Source organism: Pezoporus wallicus, unplaced genomic scaffold (genome assembly GCF_028554395.1).
Source record: "Pezoporus wallicus isolate ANWC-B61680 ecotype Strahan unplaced genomic scaffold, APGP_CSIRO_Pwel_v1 contig_5785, whole genome shotgun sequence".
NCBI classification, from domain to species: Eukaryota; Metazoa; Chordata; class Aves; order Psittaciformes; family Psittacidae; genus Pezoporus; species Pezoporus wallicus.
Genome location: NW_026641150.1, coordinates 1,850,187 through 1,877,578, shown reverse-complemented (window position 1 = coordinate 1,877,578; position 27,392 = coordinate 1,850,187). Strand labels below are relative to the sequence as shown.

The following is a 27,392-nucleotide window of genomic DNA, read 5'->3' as shown; positions in this document are numbered from 1 at the left end:
GCGCTGAATGCTGACACAGGTCCTATTTCTTGCTGTTTAACTTATAATCATGCAAGACTGAAATTTGAATTCGCTGCTCTTCCCATGCCATCAGGCAGAGCAAGCTTTGCTGCTGATCTAATGGAGCCAGGAGACAGACTGGCCTGCTCCCAGCGCCCAGACAGGTTTGCTTATTTACCACGGGACTTCTTTTCCCCACTAATGAATGGGTTTCATCCTGGGGCATCGCAAGTGCCCTTTCTTTATGGCTCTGTGGGAAAGAGGACTTGAACATCCCTCCCTCCCTCCCTCCCTCCCTCCCTTTCGCCAAGCCGCGCAGGCCCCGCGGCCGTTCCCCGTCGGCGGGCCGGTGGGCGCCGTACACGGTCAGTGCAGTGCAGTTGGTCAGCCCGCCTCCCGCCGCTGCCTCGCCGCTGTCCTCTCACACCCCCCGCCTTGCCCTGACGGTGGCGGGACAGGGCAGAGGGCGGGGGTGGGAGCGGCCGCCCCGCGCTGCACATCTGGGCGGGCGGCCGGCGCGAGGCGCGCTCCAGCTGTTGCAAAGCACAGCAGCACCCCCCCATCGCCTCATCTCCCTGGCACCCCGCTCCCCCCTCCCACCACCCCTGGCGAGCAGCGGACCAATGAGCACCACGGCCGGCTGCCCCGCTGGCCAATGAGGGGGTGGCGGCGGGGCGAGGGCGGGAGTTGCCAGCGTCAGGGGGGAGAGCCGGACGCTGTGCTCCGCTTCGCTTGGTTGCACGGTCGTGGCAGCCGGATCGGAGCGCGTTGCGAGACCTCCGCTCGCCCGCCCGCCGTTTCGCCTTCCCATCGCGGCGGAGCAGCTCGTCTGTCTCCTCCTCCCCGACCCAGCCTGTGCATCTCCGCGGCGGCGGCGTTCGAGCGCTGCCGATCGCCAGGCGCGGCGGCGGCACCACCACCACCACCACCATGGCGGTGGAGGAAGAGGGGCTGCGGGTCTTCCAAAGCGTCAGGATTAAAATAGGTGAGGGCAAGGGGTGTGGGCGCCTGGCAGCTCGGGGAGCCCCCTCTGGAGCGGGCCCCGCTGGGCAGAGCCGGTGCGGCGAGGCACCCGCGGCCGGACGCTCTGTTGCGCTCCCCTGAGCTGCGCGTCCCGCCGGGGCAGCGGTTGGGGGTGGCGGAGGGCGGGCGGTGCCCGGGGGGTCGGCGGTGCGGGGCTGGTTCCTGTGAGGCGGCCGGGTGCTGCGGTGAGAAGCCGGCAGCGCGGAGCGCGTCCGGCGGGCGAGCGGCGCCGGCGGGAGTCCGGGCGGCGCAGGGTATCAGGCGGATTTCGAGATTTTTTAAATTATTTTTTTTTTCCTTTTAGTCGCTAAGCAACGCGCTAAAAGTTTGGAGGCGGTCGCCGAGTCTCAGTACTTTATGTCGCTGGCAGAGCTGGTGCGAAATCGGCCAAAAAGCGGCGGTGGGAAGGAGCGTCTGCCTCAGCCCCTTCCCTCAGCGAGCGGGACGGGCTGCGGCTGCTGCTTCACGGCTGCCTCCGACTCGCGTTGCTGTTGATTGAGTTCCAAACCACATTATTAGAAAGTAAGCGACAGATGTCGCCGTGCAGATTAAACTCTCCCTGTTAGAGCTCAGAGCGTGCCGGCTGGGAGGGAAAATCCCTCGTTTCCGTAACAGCGGCAAACGCGGAGTGAGCGGTTTGCCTCCCTTCGATGAGGCATGGTGGCGGGGAGCTTTAAGGGGAAGTAGAGAAGTTTAGCGCTGGACTCGCAGTGATGGGTACTGAAGGAGTTGTTGGACTGGTAGCTTCCTATTAACGCAGAGATCTTGAAAGATCTCTTCTCTTGCATGTCCGTGCACGCGAAAGCAGATTTGCAACCACCAGTTGTCATGTTAGATAAAACTGAGAGTTGAGTTTGCTAGGAAATCTCATTATTTGCGTAGTGGTGTTAGCATTTCAATGAGACAATTGCTAGGATCGTTTCCTTCTTAACTGCTAGCAGGTGGTTTAGTAATAGTAGATTTTAAGAAGTAAAATTTCATAACATAAACTAAAAAATTGTATGTTGATTCTGTATTCTTTTATACATGCAGAAAATAGATTTAGTAAGACTATAAAGTGTCGCCAGACTTGGTTTTTGTCCCTTTTCAAAGGGGGGGGTGGGGGGAAGTCTTTCTGCAAGGGAGCGATTCAGACAGCATGCAGGTGATGCTGTTGCAGGTTGTTCCTATCTGGTGATTTTCAGTGAAAGGAGTAAGAATACACCTCACATGATGGAGGATGATGACTCTTGGGTATTTTTTTACAACAAACAGTGATGTTATTTTACCCAAATGACTGATGTCACTGGAGTGTGGGAATTTCTTTGAGTGGTAGAAGAGATCAAAGATATTAATGGCAGCAAAAGACTTGAGATTAATCCCATTAAATCATGGATTGAAGTTAATCCTGCTGCTGGCTTCAGTTATTGGAGCCCTCATCAGAACTAAGCATTTGATTAACGTGCAATACTGCAGCCAGGTTTCCCGCTGCCTTTTAGTGTGGATAGTAGGTAGGAAAAGCTGTGTGCCTCACTGGTACACCAGTGCTTCGTTTCTGCATTCTAAGCAGAAGGCCTTTAGTCAATGAACTGCAAGAATGATGCCAGGCGCCTTCTGGGGCACTGCAGTACTCTGGTTTTCTGCTGTACCTCGGCAGAGGGCGGTAACAAGTACACACAAAAGCGAGTGCTTTTCTTCTGTTCACTAGAAAGTGTCAGAAGGCAGAGCCATCAGCTTTCGTGGCAGGAGAGTGAGTTTCTGAGATTTGCTTTTGAAATAAATACCTTTCTGCAGCTGGCTGTCTTTCATGAACTTGGTCAGACAATTAGAAGTGGCAGGATTGCTCTGATGGGTTGAGGGAGTATTTCTAATCTTGCAAACCCTGCAAAGCAATCCTAATCTTGACGAAATCGTATATTGAATCTTGTAAGCTCCCTGCAAAAAAATGCTGTGAGTGAATTTGAAAGGAGGTAATGAACATTGACCCCCCCAAAAAAAAAGTAGTGTCCCTCCGGTTATTTCCAAGAGTAAATTTGTATGTTAGCAGTTCCCATTTGCTAGTATCTTGTAGGTTTCTGTTTTCTAGGGACAGGATGCTGAATCTTTTCATGGGTTAAGTGATAAGTTATTTGAGGACAAAGGGATAGGTCATTTCCCATCCTGATTTGCTGGTATTTTTCATGCTTGAGAAGTGATCAGTCCTGTTCTTTAGGAACTTGCTTCATGGCCAAGCTCTGTCTAATCTCTGACTTTCAGATATTCTGTGCCTGATCTGGCAAGATGTCTTCTCCTCTGTAGTACCTTTGCTGGCAAATCATGAATGGGGGCACTGCTATACAAATATGCCTCAGTGTAAGTCTGACAAAATATAGGACCGCAGCTCTGAACAATCAGTGCAAACACACTGTGAGATCAGCATGGGACACCCATGGTGGTGTGCCTTTCTTAGTAGAGAGGCTGATGCAGTCTGGAGATTTCAAACTGCGCAAAACATGTATAACCTAGAGATGTTTGAATGCCTTAATGTGAAGTATTGCATGGCTGGGTCTTGTCCTGTATTTCCAAGAAGCTTCAGGTAAATTAAGGCATTTTCTACTGCTGGTATAAGTTGTTCAGTTGGGAGCTGGTGGGTTGCATAGAGCCACATTTAGCTAGATGGCTAATTATATTGCAGACCTAAATGCTTCCCCATTGGGAGTAATGTTGTTCTAGTCATGTTTGGATTTGGCTTGAGGCATCTCTTTCGTATGTTGAAAATGTGAACCCTTGAGCTTTTTAGGAACCTGTTTCCCTCATACGGCTGCTGTGCCAATGGTGTGCCATTTCCAGAAGGTGTCTTGTTGAGATCCTGAAGTTGTGGAGCAATGATATGAACTCTGCCGTTGTGGGTAGTAGTGTTAAGAGGAATTGTTGCTGTGCTACCTCTTGCCCAGTTTCTGGTTTCTTTTGTGGTTTGTCGAATTGAAAGAACTCAATGCCTGGCTACTTCCATTCATGTCTGTTGCAAGGAAGGAACACACAGTAAAAAGAAAAACAGTAGGATCTGTGCTAATGAATGCACTGTTGAAATGTCTATTTGAAATTGTTTTATTTTGGCTTCCTATAACTGCAACTGTTGTCCTCTTGTTTTTTTTCCTTCACTGAAAATTATTTTTACCAGAATCCCTTGTACATAAACAAAACAATGTGTCATGTAAGACTAAACAAACACTTCCTATAAGATTGCCACTTTGAGGAAGTGTGCACTGCTGATATTTCCATGACTCAGTGTTTCAAAACCTGAAAGGAAACAACATAAGGCTCTATGGCTGATGATTGGCTGGAAAAACTACAAAGAGTCCTTCTGCTTGACAACATGACTTGTGTTGTACTGTTAATAATGTTTAATAAATATACTGTACTTAATTGCTATTTCTTTTCTCCTTAAATGGCATCAACTATTAAGGTTTCAGCTGAGAAAAGAAAAGCTCATATTCAGCACTTCTGCTGTGGAAGGCTGTATAGTGGTTAGCAGAGAACTTTCTGCCAGATTTTACTTTGTGAAATTATTTATACTTGAAAAATATAGAGGAACAGCTCATCTGTGAATTTTCACTGTAAAGTAACAAGCTTTCTAGGTCCCTGAAAGTTAGTGCTCTTTTATTTAGCTCTGAAATTGTGTGTTTTTCTAGATGTAGCAGTGCTTGCTGTACAGGTTAAACTGTCTCACAGTTTTGAAATAATAAATGGAACAGGAGGCTGCTGCATGTGAAGAGGCTACTGGGGCCATACTATAACAAGGAGGACCCTTTGCTCATTGTTCTGTTGACTTCAGAAATCATAATGGTCCACTGTGAGGGCTTGTTGCAATTCAAGACATGAATAAATTTCTAAAACTCTTTTATTGTTTTTAGAAAGGGCGAGGTATTGACCTTTTCTGAATACAGGTGCTGAGGTCAGAGTCTGAAATGTGGGTCTTGTGGCAGCGTAGTCTCTCTTTGGTGCTGCTTTGTGATCAGAAGCATGAAGCTGTGTAATTTTTGTGATGAAGGTTGAGTACTACCTGATGTGGGCTGGTGCTCCACTCGCAGCTCACCTTGTTCAAAGGTAAACCCACCATTTTCTTAAAATTCGAAGCCCTGTTTTACACTGTGATGATCCAGTTGACTAGATGGAGGATTGTTGGTCTGTAGCCTGTGCTGTCTTTCTGACTCCTCGTTTTCTGTACCTTCTTTACTGATTCGTACAGAGCTATGTAGTTTAGGACGTTGCAAAAGCAATTGAACTTTTTTTTGGTAAACTGAGAGTCTTGAGTGAAGCCAGGCAGAGTATTTGCTTAAGTGGTAGTATACTAGGTTTACTCAGGTTGATTGACAAGAGAAGGTATTTACTGCCCTTCTGCCATTAAACTTGACATGAAATAAATGTTTGAAAGATGCCTCTCTGCATTTCTGTAAGGTTAAGAAGGAACTACCTTGTCTCTGACAAACTTAAGGCCTCTCCTAAATCTAATAATCCTAAGGTTGATCAGAGAAATCCATTTTACCTTGAGAAGATGTTCCTTTCAGTGCTGTCTGTTGGGATCTAGTGCCTCGTCTTAAGTGGTAACTTGTAAAAGTAAGTATGAATAAATATGCTCCCTGCATAATAGTGTAAAAGGATTTATCCCCATTTAAGTGGGGCATAAGGTTGTTGAATAGGTATTTTTAAAATATTTTCCCAGCTACCTATACATACAAACCAAAAAATTAATATTTAGGAAATGTGAAATATTTCTTATAAAGATAACTGATTTTTCTACTGCTTCAAAGTTAGTGGACCAACAAGTAAAGAAAGGAAGAGGAATTATTTACATCTCACCCTGAATATATTCTCAAAATCACTTTCTACAGCTTAAAAATTTGGCAAGTACAGCTTAAACTGAAGTAGCGACTTACGTTGTTATGGATTGACTGCAACGCTATTTGAGGCTAGAGTCTGACAGGGTGTGGAGGGTGCAGAATAGATTATACAGATCTTTCACCACTGGTTCAGTATTTCATATTGTGCTAAATTTGGTGGTGGTTGTGTTCTGACTGACTTGTGTTCAGTGTGCTGAATGGAAAAGATGTGGGACCAGTGCTGTTTCTAGAGGAGTACTGTGATTGTTCATGGAGCATCAGGAACAGCTGTAACTGGGGAAAAAATGGAGACCAAAGCATAGTTAATACAAGTGAGAGAAGGAAATGAAGGTAGCAGTGAAAAAATGCTTCAGTGAACTTAGTTTGAAGACATAGAAGATATTTGTGTTTGGGGCTGCCAGCCTGACATCAAATTATCCATAACTTAATGTAAAAAATTGTTCATATATGAGAGTGGAAGCCAATGTGACTTGGCTTTTAGATTGTGTAGAGGTAAATTCAGAGGAGTGAAGCCATTAAACAGATCTGCTCAGAGCCTCTGATGTCAGGAAGCAAATTCTGTAGGCTTTTTTGTCCTCTTTTGGAATTAGAACATTTGAAAAAAGTGTTCTCTAATCTCTCTCATGAGAATGAATAGTGTTTTCTTGTCTTCCCATTGAGGTGATTATGTGCTGGTCAAAGTACCAAATGCTCTTATATGAGGACATTATGTAAGTGCTGGGTAACTTAGTTCTGGAGTTTCCCAGAAAATTTGTTGCATTGATTTACTCTTCAGACTGGTTAGTGGGCTGTTTTGTGTGGTGTCTGGTTTTTGGTGTTTGATTTTGGTTTTGTTATTATTTTTTTTATTTTTTGTTTTTTTTTACTTATTATTGGTAGAAAACAGTTTTCAGTCTTCTATTTCTGAAATTAGTGGGTTAGGTAGATCTGAATATTAGCTTCTCCCCCTGTGTTCTTATGTCTCTCTTCTGCTTGGTGCTGTTCTCCATGTTTCATACATGGCTTTGTGATTCTGTTCTTGCAGATGAAGTCCAAGGTGCTGTGTGATATGTTAACCCAAATTAGTAGGCTGTTGCTGCTGAAAAGGCAGGTCTTGCTTTTTCCTTTCCTACTCATTTTGCTTTAAGTTATGAAATGCTCTTTCCCTTCTCCACCCTACACACCTGCTGTAGACTGCTTTTCAGCTAACAAAAAAAATCCAGTTCAATTTGCAAAGTAGGTCCAAAGAATGCAACTTATTTTTCTTGTCAGGGTTAGTTTTCTTCTATTTGAGTGAGCTGAATCAAGTGAATGTCAGAGCTGTCTCTGGACAAGTGTCGGGAGCTTGACTGGGCGTGTGAGTGTGGGAAATCAGATGGAGGAGACAGCAGGTGCATCCCCTGCTTTCATGTCTGTATCCTGGCAGCGTCACGAGACTGACTGAATCTTTCTATACTCTTCAGACTGCTCCCCTTCCATAGTACATGTTTTCTTGATGATGCCGTATTTTTTAGCTTCCGATATTACCAGCTTGGCCAGCTGCTCTGGAGAACAAATGTGAGACGGCCAGGAGGATTGACAGACTGAGTTATCTGTATCTCTGATCATCCTTCTGCCTGAGAGATACTTGCATCTCACACTCAGTTCAGTAGCCTTAGCTGCTCCTGAAAGTGTAGGTGTTTTAGTTGGTATTAACTGATTAATACTTACATGCTGGTCTTCTAAAGCTGAGGCACCTAATGTTGTATATGCTTAAACAGAATCCCCTCATTCCCCCTTCTTTGTATCACAGCAAGATTTCTACTTATGCAGATAACGCTGTCAAAAATTGTTAGGTATGAAGCCATTTATTGCACTGGTGCTTCCACTGAAGGGTGCTACTTACAGCAAGATTAGCAAATAGAGTTAAAAAAAAAACCTTCTAAAATACCTTTAATAGTGTTATATTAGGTTAAAATTCTTAGAGCAGATAAACAGTACAGACTGCAAATAGACCTTCAGGTATTCCTCTATCCTCTTAGTCTCTGACTGATGAAGGGCTGACTGATCTCCATTACAGGAGTGTAAATTGTGAATAATTCTGTTGAAGCCAATGGTTACACTTCCGAATTAAGTCTTTGAGTAGCTCATGTAGTAGTTTTTCTCTTGAAGGAGGTGGAGGAAAGATGAGGCAAAATCCAGTTGGTGTTGTCAAGGAGTACTTAATACCTCTCGTGACAACTTTCTCTGCAGACTGTTGTGTTTGGAGAATACATGTTATGGTTTCCCCTTGTAAGAGCAAGAAGCCTACAATAAAGACAGAGGGTTATAGTCTTTGCTGAATACTGTAGAAAATGTAAATATCGGACTTTTATATTACTCATGATTTCAGATCAACAAATGGTCAGTCAAACATGTAGAAGAAAAATAAATGTTTGTGTGTGCCAGTGGACTATTAATGTGTCTGGGCAGCAAGTCACTGAAGGCTTATATTAATGGTTAAAGATGTACTAGTATGTCTTAATGTTATGGTTTTAAACCTCCTAGTACCAGAGGTTGAGTCAGGGAGAAGCTTGGGAGATGCTTGGAGTTAATAACAGGCTCTATTTTATTAAACTGAAAAGCTGACGTTCTGAACAGCTCTCTGATTTTAGCAACATTTATTAAACCTTATAAAGTACCTGTTCTTTAGCAGTGCCCATTTGATTTTTTTCAGCATGGTGGGCTGGTGACTGAATTTAGGATCCAACTAAAAGCTTTGTTTTGGAATAAAAACTAAACAAAACTAACTTCCTTCCTCCCTCATCCTAACCTCTACCAAGGGAAAGCAACTTCCCTGAAACTTCACGTTGTTTTCCTCCTATAGTAGACTTTTTGGGTGACAGTTTTGCAAAATGAGATGTGAAGCTTCAAAATTATGAAGAACTGGACTTTTTCCCCTTATTTTGTTTTTTGGAATTTTTCATGGATCACTGCCAAATGCGAAACGATTTAAATATTCAGTGGAAAGGTTGAGAGGTTTGAGGTTTTCTTTTTCCCTTTTCTGTGTATAAGGGGTGAAACGTGGTATATCTTTATTGCTGGGACCGAAGGAAAGCACGCAAATGTTGAAGACTTACAGCCTGGTTGATTTGCCCAACTTTGGAGAGTTCTGGTCTTCAGTTTTCATTCCAGACCTCAGAAATCTTATCTTTTTTCTACCTGACTAGAGACTCATGCATTTGCCTTTTGTCACCTCTCAGGGAGCACTGAGGCAAAATAAAGATCCCTTCGTTAGCCCAGTAGCCCAACAATGGAATTTTACTGTTCCCTACCCTGCTGGGTTTTACAACTGTATGGCCATTAACTCAAATGGATTAGTGTGATGTGATAGTAAGAGGGAGAATGTTACACTTATGAATGGCTGGTAGATTTGAGCAGGTAGCGTTTGATGTGATGTTTAATTTGCATAAATATAAATGTGCTTTAGTTTTGTAAGCTGGTAGTAGGTAGATGAACATTAGATGAAGCATCTCAATTCTGCCACTTGCAACAAATTCCTGAAAAGCCTTGAAACTGGGAAAAGTATCTATTTCTGCAATAATGGGAAGAGGGGAAATTTTCTATTAATGCAGGTCTGTGTTCCCTAAAATGCATACTTAAGCTTTTTTTACAGTGCTGTTTTACAGTGACCTTAGGAGGAAATACATTTGTCTGTTTGTCACTGTACTTCTAACAAATTTCAACAGATTTCAAAATCCATTTAAAATAAGTTTGTGTTGAAAGGCCTAAGTTGTGTTTCAGAAAAGGAGTGTAAAACGTTGGAGACACTGGGTATCATGGGGAGCAGAAGGGTATTTGAACTTGAGAAGGAGTTCTGTTTCCAGGATTTTTAACCTTGAGTGGTTAATTTTATAATTTATAGCTGTAGGAATGAAGTTTTTGAGTGACTGATAACTTGACTTTTAGCAATTTGCAGATTTAAATTCCCATTCAATTCCAGTTACACAGAACGCATGTAGCATGAATCAGCTTTACTGTTTTTGATTTTTCTTGCTTTCAAGTTTCATTCCGCTTTAATGTTCCAAGTACTGAAAAATTGACAACTTGAAATACTTTATTTACAGTTGTGCTTCTGTTATGGCTGCTTATACAGAGTTCTTAATTCCAAAAAAGCAGATGCACTGATGGCTGAGTTGTAAGCTCCTTAAAAAAGGGAGAGAGGGGAAGAAGTTTATTTTTACTACTGTTTTCAGTTTCTTCTAAAAATATTTCTGTTTACAAATTGTTTACAGCTACTTACTTTTTGTTCAAAAACTCTAGAAGAAAACAGTTAGTGGTAGGCTTTTACAAGGCTTTAGTTGATTCTTGCTTGTATTTCCCAGCTGGTGTTAGAGTACATCTGGAATCTATGAAATTCCTTTCTTTGTTACTCATTTCCTGTTCCATTCAGTACTATAGTGTGGCATTCTGAAAGCTCTTTCTCTTGGTATTTTCTTCTAAGATGCATGTTTTAAAGCATTTAGTGAGTTCTTAAAGGTGGTTATATGTTCCTTGTGCTTAACAGTGTAATTGGACTGTATCATGCAACTTCTCAGATGTTCTGTTTCGGTATTTCAATGAGAAATAGTTTTGTTGATTTTTCTGGCAGTCATTCAGCTTGTAGAATTGTAGGAAGGAGGGTGGTAGAAAGAGAAGAAAAATCTGGTAGATAGTACAAAAGGTCCCTTTCTTAGCCTCCCTCTCTCCCTCCCTCCTCCCCCTGCCCAGGAACAATCACCAGTTTGTAATGGAAAATTAGATCTATTTTGCAGGAGACACAGGGTGTGACATCCTACAGTTGCTTTTAGATTTTAGTTTGGAAAGCTGGTTGCTGCTACAGAACACGTGAACACAACCTTGGAAAACTGAGCTCTGACAGTATGATATGGTGTGAGAGTTGTGTGTCTAAACCAAAACCAATCTGTCCCCTCCAAACGAGCACTGTTTAAGTTAGATTTACTGGCTGGGACTGCATTGTTGCAGATCCCTAATAGTCACTAAAAAAGAGAGGGGATCCTGGAGTCTAACAGAATTGCTCTTACTTATTGCAAGGATGTGTTTCGGGGTTTTTTCCTAAGAACAAAACTTGTGAAGGAATTGTGCTTTTATGAATACTTACATATATCTGAGTGGCTGGCCCAAGCTTTCCAGAAAGAATGGAAGTTCTTCATTGCCTGGTGGCTGGCTCTTCAATTGTTGTCATTTGCCAACTGTAAGTGTTGTTTCCAAGATTGGAACTTTGCTCTCTACATGCTCTCTGTAGTCATGAAAGATCTGTAGTGCTACAATACATATTGAAAAGCTTCTTCACAAAGCACCTGCTTTTGAGATCAGGCTTTGCATCACAAACATTGTTTCTCTGTTTATAAATGCACTAGCAATTTTTGAATTGCGGAATATCTCTGAAAAAGCAGCATTTGCTCTCATGGAGAACTTAATATTGGGGAAATACTTATTTTTATCTGCCTCTGAATGCAGTTCAGCAGAGAGAAGCAGGGAATGCTGCTGTGGGACCTGTCACTGCTCTACAGGTCAGACTTTCAGATCTGCTGATTCCAGTTGCTTATCTTTTTACTCTTATTCAGATGTCCCTAACAGAAACTGTATAATTGATTACACTAAAGGGGTTGTACATATGGGTAATTGTACATTATATTTATTCAATGTATTATAAGAAAATCAGGGGTGGTGCTATTTGTTTCTATAAGGTATGCAAAAATAATGGCAGAACTGTGAAACTCCTGAAATTTTTGCATCAGTTGTTGCAAATTGGCAGTTGTCTGAAATCTTTCAGCAGATCATGTGGCTGCAATATAAGAGAAATCACATTTTGTAGAGTAGATATTTGATGTTTGGGACTCTGGCTGATGTTGCACAATACTCAAATGTCAAGCTGTTATGGTACCTGAAAAAGCACATTTGTGCTCTGTTAGCATCTGTTGCCCCGAACGTAAGGTAGGAGGTGATCAACACCACTCTTATTTCTGTAAACATTAGTCTTATCCTGTGTTTGTGGATTGTTCCAGGTAGTTAATTTTTCTGCATGCTGTCAGCCAGCAGCCCTTGGATGATTCTGCTTGATTTGCCACTAACAGTGTACGGTACTCTAAGACAGGAGCTCCAGGTAGTTGCTGCAGAATAGGCTTAGGCTATCAGTGCTTCAGAGATGACAGTGGAAGAAGGAAGTCATGGTTGGTGGTCATAAATCCACCCATGACAAAAGCTAGGGGAACTGCTTATGCCTCTTCCCTCTCATATTAGAATAAAGATCCAGCCTCTCTAATCTCTGGGATGATGTCTGCAGTGGACTTGAGGACACTGGTGTTGCATGTTGGGGTTGGAAGGAGCTAGATTTCAGGACAGAGTGGGTGGTATACTTATTCTCTCCCTATTCCCCTCTGGCTTTTTATTTTTTAGGCCTACTAAGCAAAATTGCCTGAGAGGAAAAAAAAAAAAAAAAAGCAAGCTAATTCTTATTCAGACCAATGCTCCTGACTGTCTGTTTTTGAGTGGTGAGGCAGAAGTTTTTGACAAGGAATAAAAAGTGCCTGGGGGAATTTAGGATCTTGCAATAGAGCAAAATAGCTTCAGCAAAAGAAAAGCTCTAACAGGCCGATAATTAGCTTGTTTTGACACCTGCTTCTGTGACAGTGTTCCTGAAAGTTGTGGGTTTGAAAGTAAAAAAAAAATCAACTGAATTACTTTTAAAGTCAGCTTCAGAATTAAATGTAACCATTCTCTGTAACAGTCTAGCAGGAATGTTGTCATTATTAGAATTTCCTCATAACACCTGCAAATATTTGGTATGTTGATGCCTTGGTAATGGGAATTTGTAATGTAGTCCTGCAGCTAACTTGTACTTGATGCTCTTGAATATGGACATTACTTTCTTGTGCAAAGTGCATCTCAGGAACTGAAAACATACTTTTCTCTGAGTCCTTTGAAATCTTACTCTGGTATAGTTGCACCATGTCAAACTCCATGTGTTTTTTCAGTATGGTGGCTGTTTGATTTTGGCAATAACTGGAAGTGCCAAACGCTTGTAAGAAGGGGTCCCTACTTTAGCAGTACCATGCACACTGCATTGGCAACTGAGTAGAAGCAAATATGGTGCTTAACAGACCATGCACAGGGTCAGAATGAAATGGAATCATGCATTACTATCTTTTTAAAGAAGGGCTTAGAACCAAGTAAGAGCTTACTTGTCTGTGAGTTAATGTTGGGCTGCAGGTATACCAAAACTACTGCTGTACTGTGTGGGGTTAACTAGGTGCTTAAGAATGTGATCTGAAAAGCCCACTACTTGTGAGGTGACTTGTCTGGAGAAAATAACTGGGAATGGGGCTAGGTCTGATCCCTTGTTGTTCTCCAGAGCTCCAACATGTGAGATGGGGACAGAAGCTTCCACCTACTCCCTTCAGAGGGTAGAGTCAGTCACAAGGCAGGACCTTGTAGCTATGCTTTAAAGGTAGGAATTTGTGCTTTTGGAGGAGGTGGCGGTGGTGGCGATATATCGGTGCCTTTATTGTATACTAGGTAAAGCATCTGGTAGTCTTCTGTCTCATTATGAGAATGCTAATGTATTTTCCAGTGTACATATCATCCTAGTGTGTCAGGCTGTGGGAGATCGAGCTGGGGATATTTGTTTTGCAGCAGGTTGGCTTGGACGGAAGCAACGCATTATGGAGCATATTGGTCTAGTACAGGTGTTGTGTGCTTACTTGACTGGCTCAGGTTGCCCAGAGAACTTGTAGCTCCCACACCCTTGGCAGTGTTCAAGGCTGGGTTGTATGGGGCCTTGCCAGGAGCAACCTGGTCTGGTGGAGTGTCCCTGCCCAGGGCAGGGGGGAGAAACTGGATGGTCTTTAAGGTCCCTTCCAATCCAAACCATTTGTGATTCTATGGTTCTTTTTGTCATTGTTTTGGACATGGATGCATGTTTCATTTTTTTGGTGTCTGACTATTTCCCTGCAAAGTTAGAATTTGTATAATGAGTGAAGCTGGGCATTGCAGGCAGAGAAGAGTGTCTTAGGGTGAACATGTCTAGAAAACTACAAGTGGGGTGCATGCAGCTCACCCGTTGCAGACATCCATTAAGAGGAGAGCCAGTCTTTTTGTGTAGCCCCTGCCAAGGTGCTTGTTTTTTTCTCTGTCCCCTATGGTACACCTGAAGCAGCTCTGCTGCTGTGGGGAGCCTTCACAGCCACAGTTTGAGCAAGGTGTTGGGAAGGATGAGCGATGGTCCAGCCAGTGCCTGCTAGTTTTTTTTGCCTTGTTTGCTGAATGATAGCTGTCTTTGGAGAACCATGAGTTTAACACTAAAATAGGCCAGCAGAGGATGAAGGTGACGACAATATAAAGCTTCAAAATGTCATTTTTGAGCCAGTGGGTTGGCTTTATTTTAATCAAGATTTTAAATGTTGTTGGTTGTTGGTTTTTTTGCTCCTTTTTTTTTCTTCCTCTCTCTCTTTATCTCTCTCTTTTTTTTTTTTTTTTTAAGACATTGAAGTACCATTCTTGGACCATAATAGCTTATTTTCAAGAGTATTCTTGAGTATTTCTTTGGGAAGTGGAGCATTTACTCAGCTTTTGATGGGCAGTAAGGTGAATTCTGTTGTAGGACTGTGATTCAGAGCTTTTGGGCTAGAAAGGGAAGGAGGTTGAAGTTTTGAAAATTAAAACTAACTCAAGAGGATGCTGCTGTAGTTTCCTGTGGTATTAATGGTGCCTCTGAAAGGTCTTTAATTATGCCCAGGCTTCAGAATCATATTGGCAGTTACAGCTTAGCTGTAGACAGTGTAATCATGTTGCTATTGGTTTGTACTCTTGTAATAATTCACATTGGATAGTTCAGCCCCAGCCCTTCAAGACAGTAAGTTTGACCTGGCCCACTTAGTTCATTTCACAGTCTCCTCAGGTGTATTTTTCTTTTCAGTTCATTACTTGCCTAATTAACCTTACTGATAAATGAGCTGCTATACTAATTATTTGAAAGACAGCCTGATTTCACTGAAATGCATAGCTGCTGTTCTGCCTGTAGGACAGCATGCATACTTGTCTCACTGTGACGTTATAGTATGAGACATACGTCTGCATTCACGTTCCTGCCAGGGGAACGTGAATCTATCTAGGTGACTTGTGTTGTCTACCCCTGCGTCAACTAAGCACCAGTGAGCTTTCAGAATCAAATCCTTGAAACGGAGGGTTACCATCATGAGGGTTGTCCATTGGTCTGATCCCTTTGTGGACATAAAATTCCTCCTGCTAATGGAATATATACTTGCCTATAAAGGGAAAGCACTGTGCTGCTTCCTTTCCGTGGGATGGGTGGTACTTGTGTAACAAGCAGTTATTCTGTTCCTGTAGTGGAATATGTGGCTTCCTGCACATACGTTCAGTTCAAAACCTGCCCCAGCACTGTTGATGGGCTTTCATTGCCTTCCTTACCCTACAATGGAATTCTTTATCTTCCGGCCTTTTCCAAGGCAGAGATGACTCTCTGAAGTGGGTAGAAAATGGTATCTACCAGCCTAATTCTTTTGGTCTAATTCTAGATTTTTCTGGAAGGCAGTTTTGTAGAAGTGGCAAGGATCTCAGTGCCTAGTGTGCTATTCAGATCTGTTATTCCACTGTGGCAGTCGTCTTTCTTCCTGCTTACTTCATTCACGATGTGCCTTCCCCCTGCTGAGACATACAGGGCAGGTGCTTCACAGGCAACTCTCCCAGCTGTATATAGAGATGGAATAAGTTGCTTTACATAAGCAGTGCCCAGGGTGGTGAGAGCCCTGCTAGGTGAAGGGACAGGGGAGGACTGTTCTCTTTCTCTGCCCAGCCAAGTCTTGTTTCCTTCCTTTCAAGGTGCTGTTCTTGTCAATCTGTGCTTTGAGTCAAATACCTTCTGCGTCCTCCTGGACACAGTATTGCTCTTGCAGTGAAGGTCCTGCCTGCATATCCAGTCCTAAGGAAATGAAATGTGATACCAGAGCAAATAGCTCTCACAAGGGTCAGAGAAGATGCTGATTTCTGTTTTCTGGGGATTTAGGGGACTTTGTTTTAATTGTTTGAGTTCCCATTCTAAAGGCAAGGGATGCTTAATATGTAAGCTGCACATCTGCAGGACAAGCTGATTTTTCCTGACTCCATGTTAAGTTGTTTTAGGTAAAACACTCGAGGGGAGCAGAAAGAGTTTAGCAGAAAAGAGTTTAGGTGACTGTTTGGGTCTAGAGAATAGAAACTAAGGAGGAAGATGCTATTAAGAAACTGGCACTAAATTGTTGATTTCCCCTTTCTTCCCGCTGTGTGCCCCTCCTTCTCCTGCTGCTCCCCAGCAGAACTTGTCCAAACTCTTCCTGTTCTTCTGCAGGGTTTGACACTAGTTTTTGACTTTCTGTAAGCTGGCAGTAATGGAAGTTTTAGCATTGTGTGACTGCATAAAGGTCCCAGGCCTGGTGTAGAGCATTATTTTGTTCAAGAAGCTTCTGTTCTAGTTGCTTGAAGACTAAACAATGTAGTCAGCTATAGCTTGAATAATAAATCCCGTCTTGTATTCTAGCTGCTTACCTTTCTGAAGAGCTGCTGGTCACTTATGTTTCAGATATAACCTTTTGCTTAGCTTTCTGTAGCCCTGTTTTGTATAGCAATAATTACTTAAATACCCCAGTGGCCTTTGAGATCTTAGTAAGAGAAGTCCCAGTGCCCTGCTGGTGTGTGTGGGTTGGTAATATTTAGAGCAGAACTTAATAAACAAAAGATAAATGTAGTGTGGCTCTGTTAAGCCGTCAGTCCATCCTACCACACTTGTCAGGGAGCACAAAGTGCATTAGTTGGTAAAGAGAGGCAAGCTGGAAACTGAGTGTGACAGCAAAGCGGTAGGGGAGTGATCTTGCCAATGAAGTGGGGAGTCCTGTGGTAGCCAAACAAGAGTAGAGCAGGTCCATTATGTTAACCAGGGTCTACCAAGAGCCTCATGATCACCAGACAGGTCTGTCATGATGGGTATGTCTAAGGTAACACCAGGAGATTAAGTCAGCAGTTCAGGGTCAAGATCTATAATGCAAACAGACAGGCACAGATAAACCTGCTGCATAGCTCTGGTAAGGACAAGGGCAAGTGTCTGAGCTGGAATACAGCTCTGAGGTGGAGAAAAGTGCCCAGTGAGGCTTGCTCCGGTGCTTTCTCCCCCAGCTCTCTTCCCAGCAGCCTGGTCCAAGCTTACACGACAGCACCATGTCCCAGCTGGGCTTGAGGCAAGGCATTCAAGCCCATGAGGGGTGGGAGAGAGGCTGATCTCATGGACCTGCACCACTGGTGTTCTGGTAAGATCTTATCTGGACTCGCCTTTATCTCATAAAATCTGTAGTTCCTGATCTTGGGGTAGCCATGGTGGGAATCCTAAATGGTGAAAAGAGGAAGCGCACATGCAGTAACAGAAAATAGGGCTGCATGTTTTGTAACACTAACTGTGGCAATAAAATGCATCCTGTGTGCTAGGGGAGCCAACTGCTGTCATTCACTATGACTAACATTGGAAGGTGAGTATTTCCACAGCTCTTTGTGGATAAGGACAAGTATGTGGGAGACACTAAGTATTAGGTAGCTATTGCTGCACTATGGAACAGTTATTGTTAATTGGTCTGGGGATGGAAGGAAAGTAGATTCTCTTGAAGCCTCTTTAACCTTCTGCAGCTGTGTTTTGTCTCTGTATTCATCTGTGTATTTTGGCTAATATCTTGCTCTCATTCTGTGACAGTTTTTAGTGATTTATTGTTCTTCCTTCTTTCTGTGGTTTGAAAACCATGACTGATTTTTGTGAAGTTCCTTGTGCACGTTCTTACTTCTCTCCAGGCTGTGGCAAGCTTGATCTTACATCAAGTCAGCACTATTGTATTGATTAGAAGAAGAGAACTATTAGTGTAATGTTCCTTTATTTCCTGTGTCTTTCACCCTTCCCCAGAAGCATTTTTTTTTTTTAGACTTCTCCGTGCTATTTCTGTGGGAGCTGTACTGAAGGAGTTTTTGCAATGGAGGGTTGTGTAAAAATTAGCTGATGAGCTCAACCAGTGGCTCTCCCTGCAGACCTGGACTCGAGATGAAAGGGTTTGGTTTGCGATCGAGTTTCCTGCAGCTTTGAAAGATGATGATGTGTCTTGTAACAGCAATACTTCCAATGTGGTTTTCCACAGAAGGGAGAGTAATGACCGGTGTTTTGTAGTAAGACATGTGGTGCCTCAGTCTTCTTTAATTCTCTCTGGTTGAAAGAGCTAGAAAAAGTTATCAGTGTTAAATCTTTTTTTCAGAAAGATGAAGGATAACTCATTCAAAATATTTTGAATTGTAGTCTGAAATATGTTTCATGGAGGATTCACTTTAGAAAATACTAGAGAATACTCTTAAATGTATCGGAGTCTTTTTCTACATAATCAAAGTGCTCTGAGATTTTTATCTTCACTTAAGATGCCCATGAATCTTAAAATCACAGAATGGTTTGTGTTGGAAGTGACCTTAAAGATCATCTAGTTCCAACTCCCTTGCCATGGGCAGGGACACCTTCCACTAGACCAGGCTGCTCAAAGCCCCATCCAACCTGGCCTTGAACACTGCCAGGGATGGGGCAGCCACAACGTCTCTGGGCAACCTGTGCCAGTGCCTCACCACTCTTATGGTGAAGAATTTCTTCAGAAGAATTTTCCCTTGTCCTGTCACATCCCCCCCAAAAAGTCCCTTTCCGTATTCCTTGTTAGACCTCTTTTAGGTATTGAAAGGCTGCTACAAGTTCTCTCCAGAGCCTTCTCTTCTCCAGGCCAAAAAGCCCCGGCTCTCAGCTTGTCTTCATAGCAGAGGTGCTCCAGCCCTTGGAGCATCATGAAGCTTGTACTGTTTGAGATTAGTAATGCTTTGACACAGGACAGCAAGCATTCCAGTATGTTTAAAGTTATCTTGCTTGTGTAAGAGTAGGGAGATGGCATGCAATCTCCTTAAGCAAAGATGTAAAGAGACAGCAGTTGCAGAGTGGTGGGGGAGGAAAATTCTTCACAACTGTCATGTAAAGAAAGTAGGAGAGGATCTTCCTAAACCAAGAAGCAGAGAGAGCTCACAAGAAGTGTAGAATAGGTATGGAGCGTTCCTTTATAGCATTGCTTTACCATTAGTCCTGGTGTTTTATGTGAGTGGTGTTGGTTCTGGCACTGTCTAGGTTAGAGTACTTCTTTGAACTGAAGGGTACAGCAGGGAGGTGGAAGTGCAAAGAAGTTGAAAGGACAGCTTATCTGGTTAAGTGGCTTTTTCCTCCCTGCTGGGAAGACCACAGAGCTGTACTATCTATTCAGTAGATATCTTCTGGATGTGAGCTGTTGGTAGTTTGCACCTCTTACTGATAACAAGTGAGAGAACTTTATTTTAGATAACCAGCAGAAATAAGTAGTTGTCATAAAGCATTTTTAATGGGGATCCGTCAGGGTGAGGAAGGAAGCTTGCTAAATGGGTATCTTACTCGTTCCTGCAAGTACACAGTAACTGGTTAAAGCTCAATGATGTAATTGAATTCCTTGGCAGATTTATTTTAGCTGGTTACTTTTCAGTTATCTACTGTACATGTACCTCATCTCTTCCCTTTTGAATGTAAGCTTGACTGACAGCATTTATTATCTCTCACTGCTGAAGAAAACAAGGCAGGGTCTGTGTTTAAGATTAGAATTACATCTTCTAATCTGCAAGACAAATTTTGGATATATGTCTTTACATCTACTTTGCCTTTATAAAAGGGAGCAAACTAATGGAAGAGGTACCATTTAAACAAATTTGGGTGTGGGTCTGCTAATGGGGAATGGCAGTTTCAAAATCACTTACTTAATTTTATGATTCTCAAGAGAATAAAGATTTGTGGGTTGTTTTTCCTCTGCAATATGGGCATCTGTCAACTTTGGTTAGCCATGCCAGCAAGAGTTACACAACTTAGTTGGAATAGTAGACTGTGCTGGGGAAAGGATATCCCATGAATTTGAGAATGAAGCTTGTAGACGATAAATGCCAAGGCAAGAGTTAATTTAATACCTACTTTCCATAAATAGAGGAAGTTGATTCATAGAGTCACAGCTAGAGAGTACATGAGCATGTCTGAGTCTTCACTGTCTTGCTTGAGATCAGAAATACACTGAATAACATGGAGGTCAAGTTGCAAAGTCCGATCTTCTTCTGCCCTTAGAATGGGGGTCAGAAAGACAAAATGGCATGGAAGGAAACATATTTTTTTTTTCTGTAATTGTTCTCTTCACTCTTTGGGTACTTAACACTCCAAGCCATGTCACTATTCCAAACTCTTCAGATGTACTTATGATCTAGTTAAAGATCAGCATTGTGTGATACTTGATTATGCTTGTGGAAGAAAATCTATCTATTCTGTCAGTCGGATAAAGCTGTATCAAAACCCAGCAGAACAAGCACTGTCAGAAATGAAATCAAAATATTTTAAATGTCAGCTGAACAGAGCTTCAAATTTAGAAGTTATTTGAAAGTTGTGTACTGTTTTCATATAACTCCATGTAACATATGGTTGTACAATATAAAATATATATAATGTATTATAATTGCATAATTATGGCAGTGTATATTATACAGGTAATGACAATATTATGTGTAGTGTATTTTGTTATGATATGCTATACATTTGTTATATATTATTACGGAGAACAGTGTTTTAGTGTGTATATGTACTTTACTGACCACAAGGTCTGTAATTTTGAGGCACGTTGGCTACAGATTACTACAATTAAACATTATAGGTGAAGGAATCACAGGGGACCGTAGCTTGTGTTATGCTGTCAATGATATGGTTGAGTTTATCCAGAGCTGAGTTTAGGACCATCTCTGTTTCTAAATGTGCTAGTCATCTGGCACAACTTACGTGTGTGGTTTGGGTTTTGGTTAGGGTTTTCTTGGGTGGTGGTGCTGGGAATAGACACACAAATGTAGAATGTAAATTCTCTTTTGAACTCGTTTTGCTGTTGCTGTAAAGCTGATGTCTAACTGCTCTGGTTATTTAATTTCTAGTTATTTAGATGGTGGAGGCTTGTACCTGGCCTGTTAATTGAACAGGAGAGCAGAAGTGGAAATATTTCTCTGCAGATCTTCAGTGGAGTTTGAATTGGCAGAGAATACTTCATTATTTTTTAAAATAAATACATTGTTCTGCCTGTAAAAAAAGATACACGTTCTAAGTTCTTCAGTGTATATGGAGCAGAGCAGTCACATCCAGGAGGAGTCTGCCCAGAAAGTGGTGAGATATAGCATTGTTTTCACTACTGTAAATATGAGTCTGTTAGACATTAGTAGATCCTGAAACCTAGGCTGGTAGCTCAGCGGTTTGCTGCATTACCACATTTCAGCTCTAAGCATATTAGAAAAAAAGAAACTCTTCACTTACCCTAAACTTCATGTTTCCTTAAAGTAGGTGGTCAGAAGCATAGCTTTCATTCCTGTCCAGCCATTTTCCTTCTGCTCTAAATTGGTCCTGTAGAAGAAACAGCCCACTGAGTATTCATTGCTGGCTGTCCAAAAATACTGCTGTTTTGGTAGGAATTCTTGGAAACTTTTAAACAGTTGTTTGTACATGCGGTAGCTCAAGAATACATGGTCTCCCATGTTTAAACCTATGTTTAAAATGCTGCAGTGATGTATTTATAGTTTCTTAAATTCTACTCTTAAGTGCATGGAATGTGCATGACATGCAATAGATAGGCTGCAGTTGATGCCAGACCAACACAAATAACATCCCCTCATTATGTTCACAGGGATAATTAGTATGACTTTAAATATTTCTCTTGCTGTTTTCCACCCCTGTGAATCTTGATTGAAGTTGCTAATTAATATTAAAAAGAATACATTACCACACCTGTAATTGCACTATCTTGTTGCTGTCAGGCTTTATAGGTGTTTAAGAGGAGATAAACTGTACTCTGAATGTTTTTGTAGGGAACCTACAGCAACAAACAGCTCTGTGATGTAGTGTTTTATGCAACCTGCAGTTTTCCTGTGCAATTTGATGTATTCTTTGTTCTGCCCTTGTTTTCATTATGTTAAGTATGCTGTGTTCTACTAGCAAAATAACATTTGGCATGGATTTCTTTTTTTTTGACTATCCCATTTGGAGATGCACGAGTGGAAGACATCCTGTACAAGTGTCATGTTTTAGAGTTAATTTTTAAAAATTATCTAGCTCTTGTTATGTTGCCATCTGTTTTCCTCTCACTTGAAGAGGAAGCAGCTGTTGTGAATAATCTCAAGACAGTATTTTTAATAAAGTCTGCCTACCTTCAGCTTGTGTGTGCATCAGAGTGAATAAATGTGCCATTTAGGAAGAGAAATGTGGTTTTATGGTAGAAACTGTAATGAGCTTGTTTGGTAATACAGTGATTCTGGTATGTCTCCTCCATAGCTGGGTTTGAACATAGCTGGGGATATCTGTGTTAATAAGCACACTTTGCTTGCTCAAACTGTAATGTCTTGCAGAGTGGCTCCTCTCTGCTGCTTCTGCCCTCCATGTGCACTGGTTGACATGCAGCTGGGCAGCTGACTGAACCCGATGATCTAATGTAGACACTAACGCATGGCCCCACCATGCCAAACTTCAGTTCTGCTGCTCAAGTGGAGTTGATAACTATATTTGACCTCAGGGAAAGCATTGGAGATGGAGAGCCAGTGACACAATGTCTTCAGCTGACAGCATGCAGTTGTACAGAATTAGATGCAACATGTACACTGGGAAACTTACAGGATTTCGTAGAAAATACTTGACTCTCATCTGGAGAATAAATGTTATTGACAGTGAGCAGGACATGGATGCACTTCATGTGTCTAGTGGGGTTCTTGATTGTGTTTTAGTCTTCACTTTGGTAAGGAGTGCAGGACCTCATGAAGGAAATTACGTACAATATAAGCTTCAATCACAGTGGTGATTCAGCTGAATTAAAGGGAAGGATAAATGAAAGCAGACAAGTTGACTGTCAAAGAATGCATTGAAAAAAGTTAAAATTATTTAAGCTTAAACATTGCAGAATGGACAAGGTTTAGTATTGTACACTGGCTGGCTTTCTTCACTGCTTTCTGTCTAAATCATAGATATCTTGTTAGGTCTCAGACTTTGCTGGATGAAAGTTACTTGAAGTAAGAGGCCTCAGTGGTAAAATGAGTGGAAGAGACACTGGCAGTGGCAGTCAGGGAGTGCAGAGCTGAAGAAAGAATGATGACTTGGATTTTCCAGTAAGTAGTGTGGCTTCTTTTTGTCAGAGGCTTTGTTTCTTTTGAGCAAGTCTTTAGATGATGGCATTCTAGAACAACAATAGTAAGAGTAGCCTTGGAAAGTGAGCCTGTAGTCCACATACTTGTGAGGCTGGAGCCTCAAATTTTCCAAGAACATGCTTGGAAATACATGTTTGAAATACATGTCTAACACCATGCAGTTGCACAAGTTCTGTGCTCTTTGCTCTCATGCTGCCCCATCTCTTGAAACAAGACAAATGTATGCTTAAAAACTGCCTCTTAACTTTTTTGTCTTTTGGAGGACAGTGAGTGTGTTGGAATTCAAGAAAGTAAGAGACACCAACTTGCAATTCATTTAATATTAAAAATTAAATACAATACTTCTTTTGAGCTTTCCTACCAATTTTATGCTATTAGTGTTTGCTGTCTTTCTCTGGAAGAATAGCCTAAATGTGCTAAGAACATACTACAGCAGAAACCTGTTTTAGATCTGGCTCTCAAAGGAGAGAAGCTCTGATTAATGACTGCAAAAACTCTCGGGGAAATAAGCAAGTAACAGTGACCCAGAATGTTGTCACTTAAATAGCTATTTCTTTTAAAAAGTAATATTTTAGCTTAGCTTTGTGGGCAATTTCATTGGTTGAATAATAAACTTCGTTTGTTTTCCCACTCACAGGTGTATCCACTGCTTCACTTCTGAATTCGTAATGGGAGTACTTTGATTTCAGACTAAGTTAGAGCTGGAGATAAGAAACAAACTTTGCGTTGCAGAAGCCCCCACTAGGCAAATATTTCAAAAGATATGCAAAAGTCAGAACAGATGCTTCACTGTACTGAATATTTTTAGCATATTCACAAATGGTTCATCTTCTGGGAAGGCAGTGTCTTTCTTCAGATCTCGTGAATCAATAGCTGGCAGCAGGGTAGTGGTTATGGTGTGGTTATTTGGGATATAATGGTGCCAGATTACGGAGAGGTGAATTTACACCTCGGAGGGAGCGCTTCTAGGGCTTGTGTCTCTGTTACTCTGCACTTCTGTTCAGTGTGCCTACCTTCTGGCTTCCTCTGCCTCTCTCTTTTGGTACAGTGTACCTGAAGCTGCTTCGCATGAAGAGTGTCTTTCCTATCAAAGTAATTTCAGTTATGCAGCATTTTTGCCAGATTGTTTTGCAGCTATTACAGTACCTTTTTCATGCCCAAATTGGTGTTCTTTCCACAGTAAAGCCTCTGGGAGTCATTTTTTCTCTCTCTTTATGTACATTACAGTACTGCTGCAGTATACCCTGCAACAATAAGGTATTTCCTGTCATGGTTACTAGGAGTTGTTTGTCTGACTTAGCTTTTTGTTAAAAGGTTGAAAGGACCAGGTGCTTTGTCTTCTACTTTGTGTTGCTAAATCCTGCTTTCACCCCCCCCCAACTTGTGCGGTTAAATAAGTAGGCAAGAGGCTCCCAACACCACGAGGATGTTGATCTTGCTGTGCAAGAGAATCTTTTGGTGCAAGGTGTGTTGGTCAGGCTGGGTTGGCTTTGCTGGTCTCTTTGTGGCTAGCTTTCAAATACAGTTTCTGAAAAGTCTCATGTATTAGGAAATACTGTAATGCAATATTCCAATGTGGTCTTTTCATTTAAAGGTTGGACTTGATGATCTTAAAGGTCTTTCCCAACCTGGTTATTCTGTGATTCATCTGAGGGATCTGAAGTCGCATTTTGAATGCGAAGTACTAGAGAAGGAGGTAGGGCAACTGTGAAAGTTAGCTGCCTGGCTTATTATGCACAGTCACAGATGGAGTCTGCAACAGAACTGGGATGGAATCCAGATCTTCAACCAAAAAAGCTAGCTTCTTGCATGGGATTACAAACTTCTTGCACAGAATAGCTCTGCTGTGTGGAAGGGCTTTGTAGAAACAAATAGACCATTTTTGAAACTACATGGGATGAGTAAGGAGTTAACCAAAGCTGAATGGCTTTCCATTCTTGGGTGACCTTTTTAAAGACACATTGGGTAGCCAGATGTCTGGTATATTCATCCCCAGCCCCCCAGTATTAAAAATAATGACTACAGCATGCATGTGGACTTGCGTAACTTGTGTTCTACCCTAAAAGGTAAAAATGGGTATCTTTTGATCCAGTAAATAGTCTTTGGATAGGCATGTCTATTTACATGCTTTAGGTTTTGCAGCTGCTTATTGTAAATGTCAGTGAGGAACTTTCTTACCGTCTGTGAAAGTGTGTGATATAATCCAGAAATCAACTTCATTTTACACATGATTATCAGAAGCGTTCCCTGACTTCAGTCTGCTGTTCTTTTGTAAGCCATGAATTTGCACAGGAGTTTCAGGAGATTAGTTGAAGACAAGAGGGCATTGCACAGGTATAGCTTGGCCTATAGCTACTTCCTGACACTGGCTGCATGTGATATCATAGCTTCACTTGACCCTCTGAAGAAATAAGAAGGGACTTCTTGCTTTTTATGTTTAAATTTGTGATTAAACTAGTACATAGTATATCTGCAAGAGGAACATGATGTGCATTATATATTTTCTGTTGGACTCTGCATAGTTGAGCCCAAAACCGTAAATTGACATATGTGTGGGTAAGTTATCACTCTTTGCCTGCTTGATGTGTTCTGTAAACTGCTGAGGACAGGGCTGACCCAGGTTTTTTGTATTTTGGGCTTTTGATGACTAAATAATTGCAGTACATAACTGTGGATTTGAAGCTGTGAGTTTAAATTTATGTGGCTCTGTTGTACTTATTGGTCATTGGGTTGAGGAATAAGCTTGGTTGCTATGCTGGCTCCGCCTGTGTGTTGTTAAAGCAAACTATGGTCACTCAGGCTTACGACTGTGAAGTCAGACCTTGGTTTGGTTTGGAAAGTTTTCAGTATAAGACTTTAAAGATTAACATCATATTTTTATATATTTTGTATTGCATTGTTTGGGAATGCTGTGCCTTTGTACTTCCATCCTGTCAAATATCTTTCAACTTGCCCTTCCCTTTTTAAAGCTTGATCCTCCCTTTTCATATATGAACGTTTGTGTAGGCTTAAGCATTTCAAGAAAGACAATGTCTTCTGTGTTGGTACAGCTCTCACTACAGTTAGACCTCAGCTACTGAAAGCAAGTCAGAGCAGGTTTGTGCTTGGTTAGACAGGTTTGTGGAACTGAATGTGCTTTAAAAAATAATGCTTTGTGAATGTATTCCAGAGCAGTTGCCAGTTGTCCCTCTTGCTGATGTTTTTGAATTCTCACACTTCTGCATAGGTAAATGAATTCTGCTTTGTCACTAGTAGTAAGTATGCAAACTACTAAGCATTTCCAGAATGCTTTACAGGCAGTATGTCTTGCTCACCTCCTTTTCTGCAGCTGATATGACTAAATTGTAAACTGAAACTAGAAGAATAAAAGAAAAGTGACATTGATGGAGTTTCATTATATTAACGCTTTGCATAGTTTAGAAAAGGAAAGTAGGTCACTTTCCATTTTTAATACCCAGCTTTGTACTTTGCATAAAAGCCTAACAGCTGGATTACAGACATTTCATGGAAAGTTATACATTTCTCTGTAAATACAGATTTTAATCATAGGAGCATTTATATAAATTACAAGAGAATATTGAATTTTGGCTCAGTTGCCTCTTCAAAATCTCAGCTGCTTATACCAGTGATCTGTTTTAGGTGCCCACAGCTACACTAACTTCCGAACTCTGTGGTTGTGACCATTGCTTATAAATAAATGACTGTGCTCAGCTTCTTGCTTCTTTTTCTGCAGTGTTATCATGGAATGGTTAGGTTTGGAAAGGACATTAACATCATCTAGTTCCAACCCTCAACCCCTGTTGTGCCAGTGTTATCTATGCTCAGTGCTGAGGAGAGAAGTAGAAGATGTTTTGGGTTCTTTTTTCTCTTCCTGTAGTTACTGAAGTTGGATAATCTAGCATTTGGTTCTCATTACGTTGCCTGCACAATGAGTCATTCCTTCTTGGTTAAGTTTGTTCCTCAGGCCGAGATTCATGTGGTGTTCCCCCTCTCAGTGCGATCACATTAATCACTGTTTGAATCTTGTTTAAAAATAAATGGCACTGCAGGTTGATGCCTTGCTTACCAGTTACATGCTTCCCAACCCCCTCCACTTGCTGTTCTGAGTTCAGTAGCATCATTATATTGAAATGTGTTTTATAGTCATGGTAACTGATACGTTATTGGAGTCCAACTGAAATGAGTATATTAAATTCAGAACTCTGGGTACTAGCAGGTGAATTTAAAGTAGTTCAGTGT

At 41.7% G+C, this 27,392-nt stretch overlaps 1 protein-coding gene across 2 annotated transcripts in view; it reads left to right on the top strand.

Annotated features, from left to right (window-relative positions):
* The first annotated feature begins 773 nt into the window (after window positions 1–773).
* RASA3 (RAS p21 protein activator 3) overlaps window positions 774–27,392 on the top strand; it is a 130,645-nt gene continuing 104,026 nt past the window's right edge. Inside the window, exon 1 of one of the 2 annotated variants that reach the window (XM_057422286.1) lies at window positions 774–985. In XM_057422286.1, the coding sequence (XP_057278269.1) occupies window positions 931–985 (55 nt within the window). In that variant the 5' untranslated portion in view covers window positions 774–930. Of the gene's footprint in view, window positions 986–1,721; window positions 1,741–27,392 lie in introns of those variants that run through there. The other variant, XM_057422287.1, reaches the window with a different exon arrangement.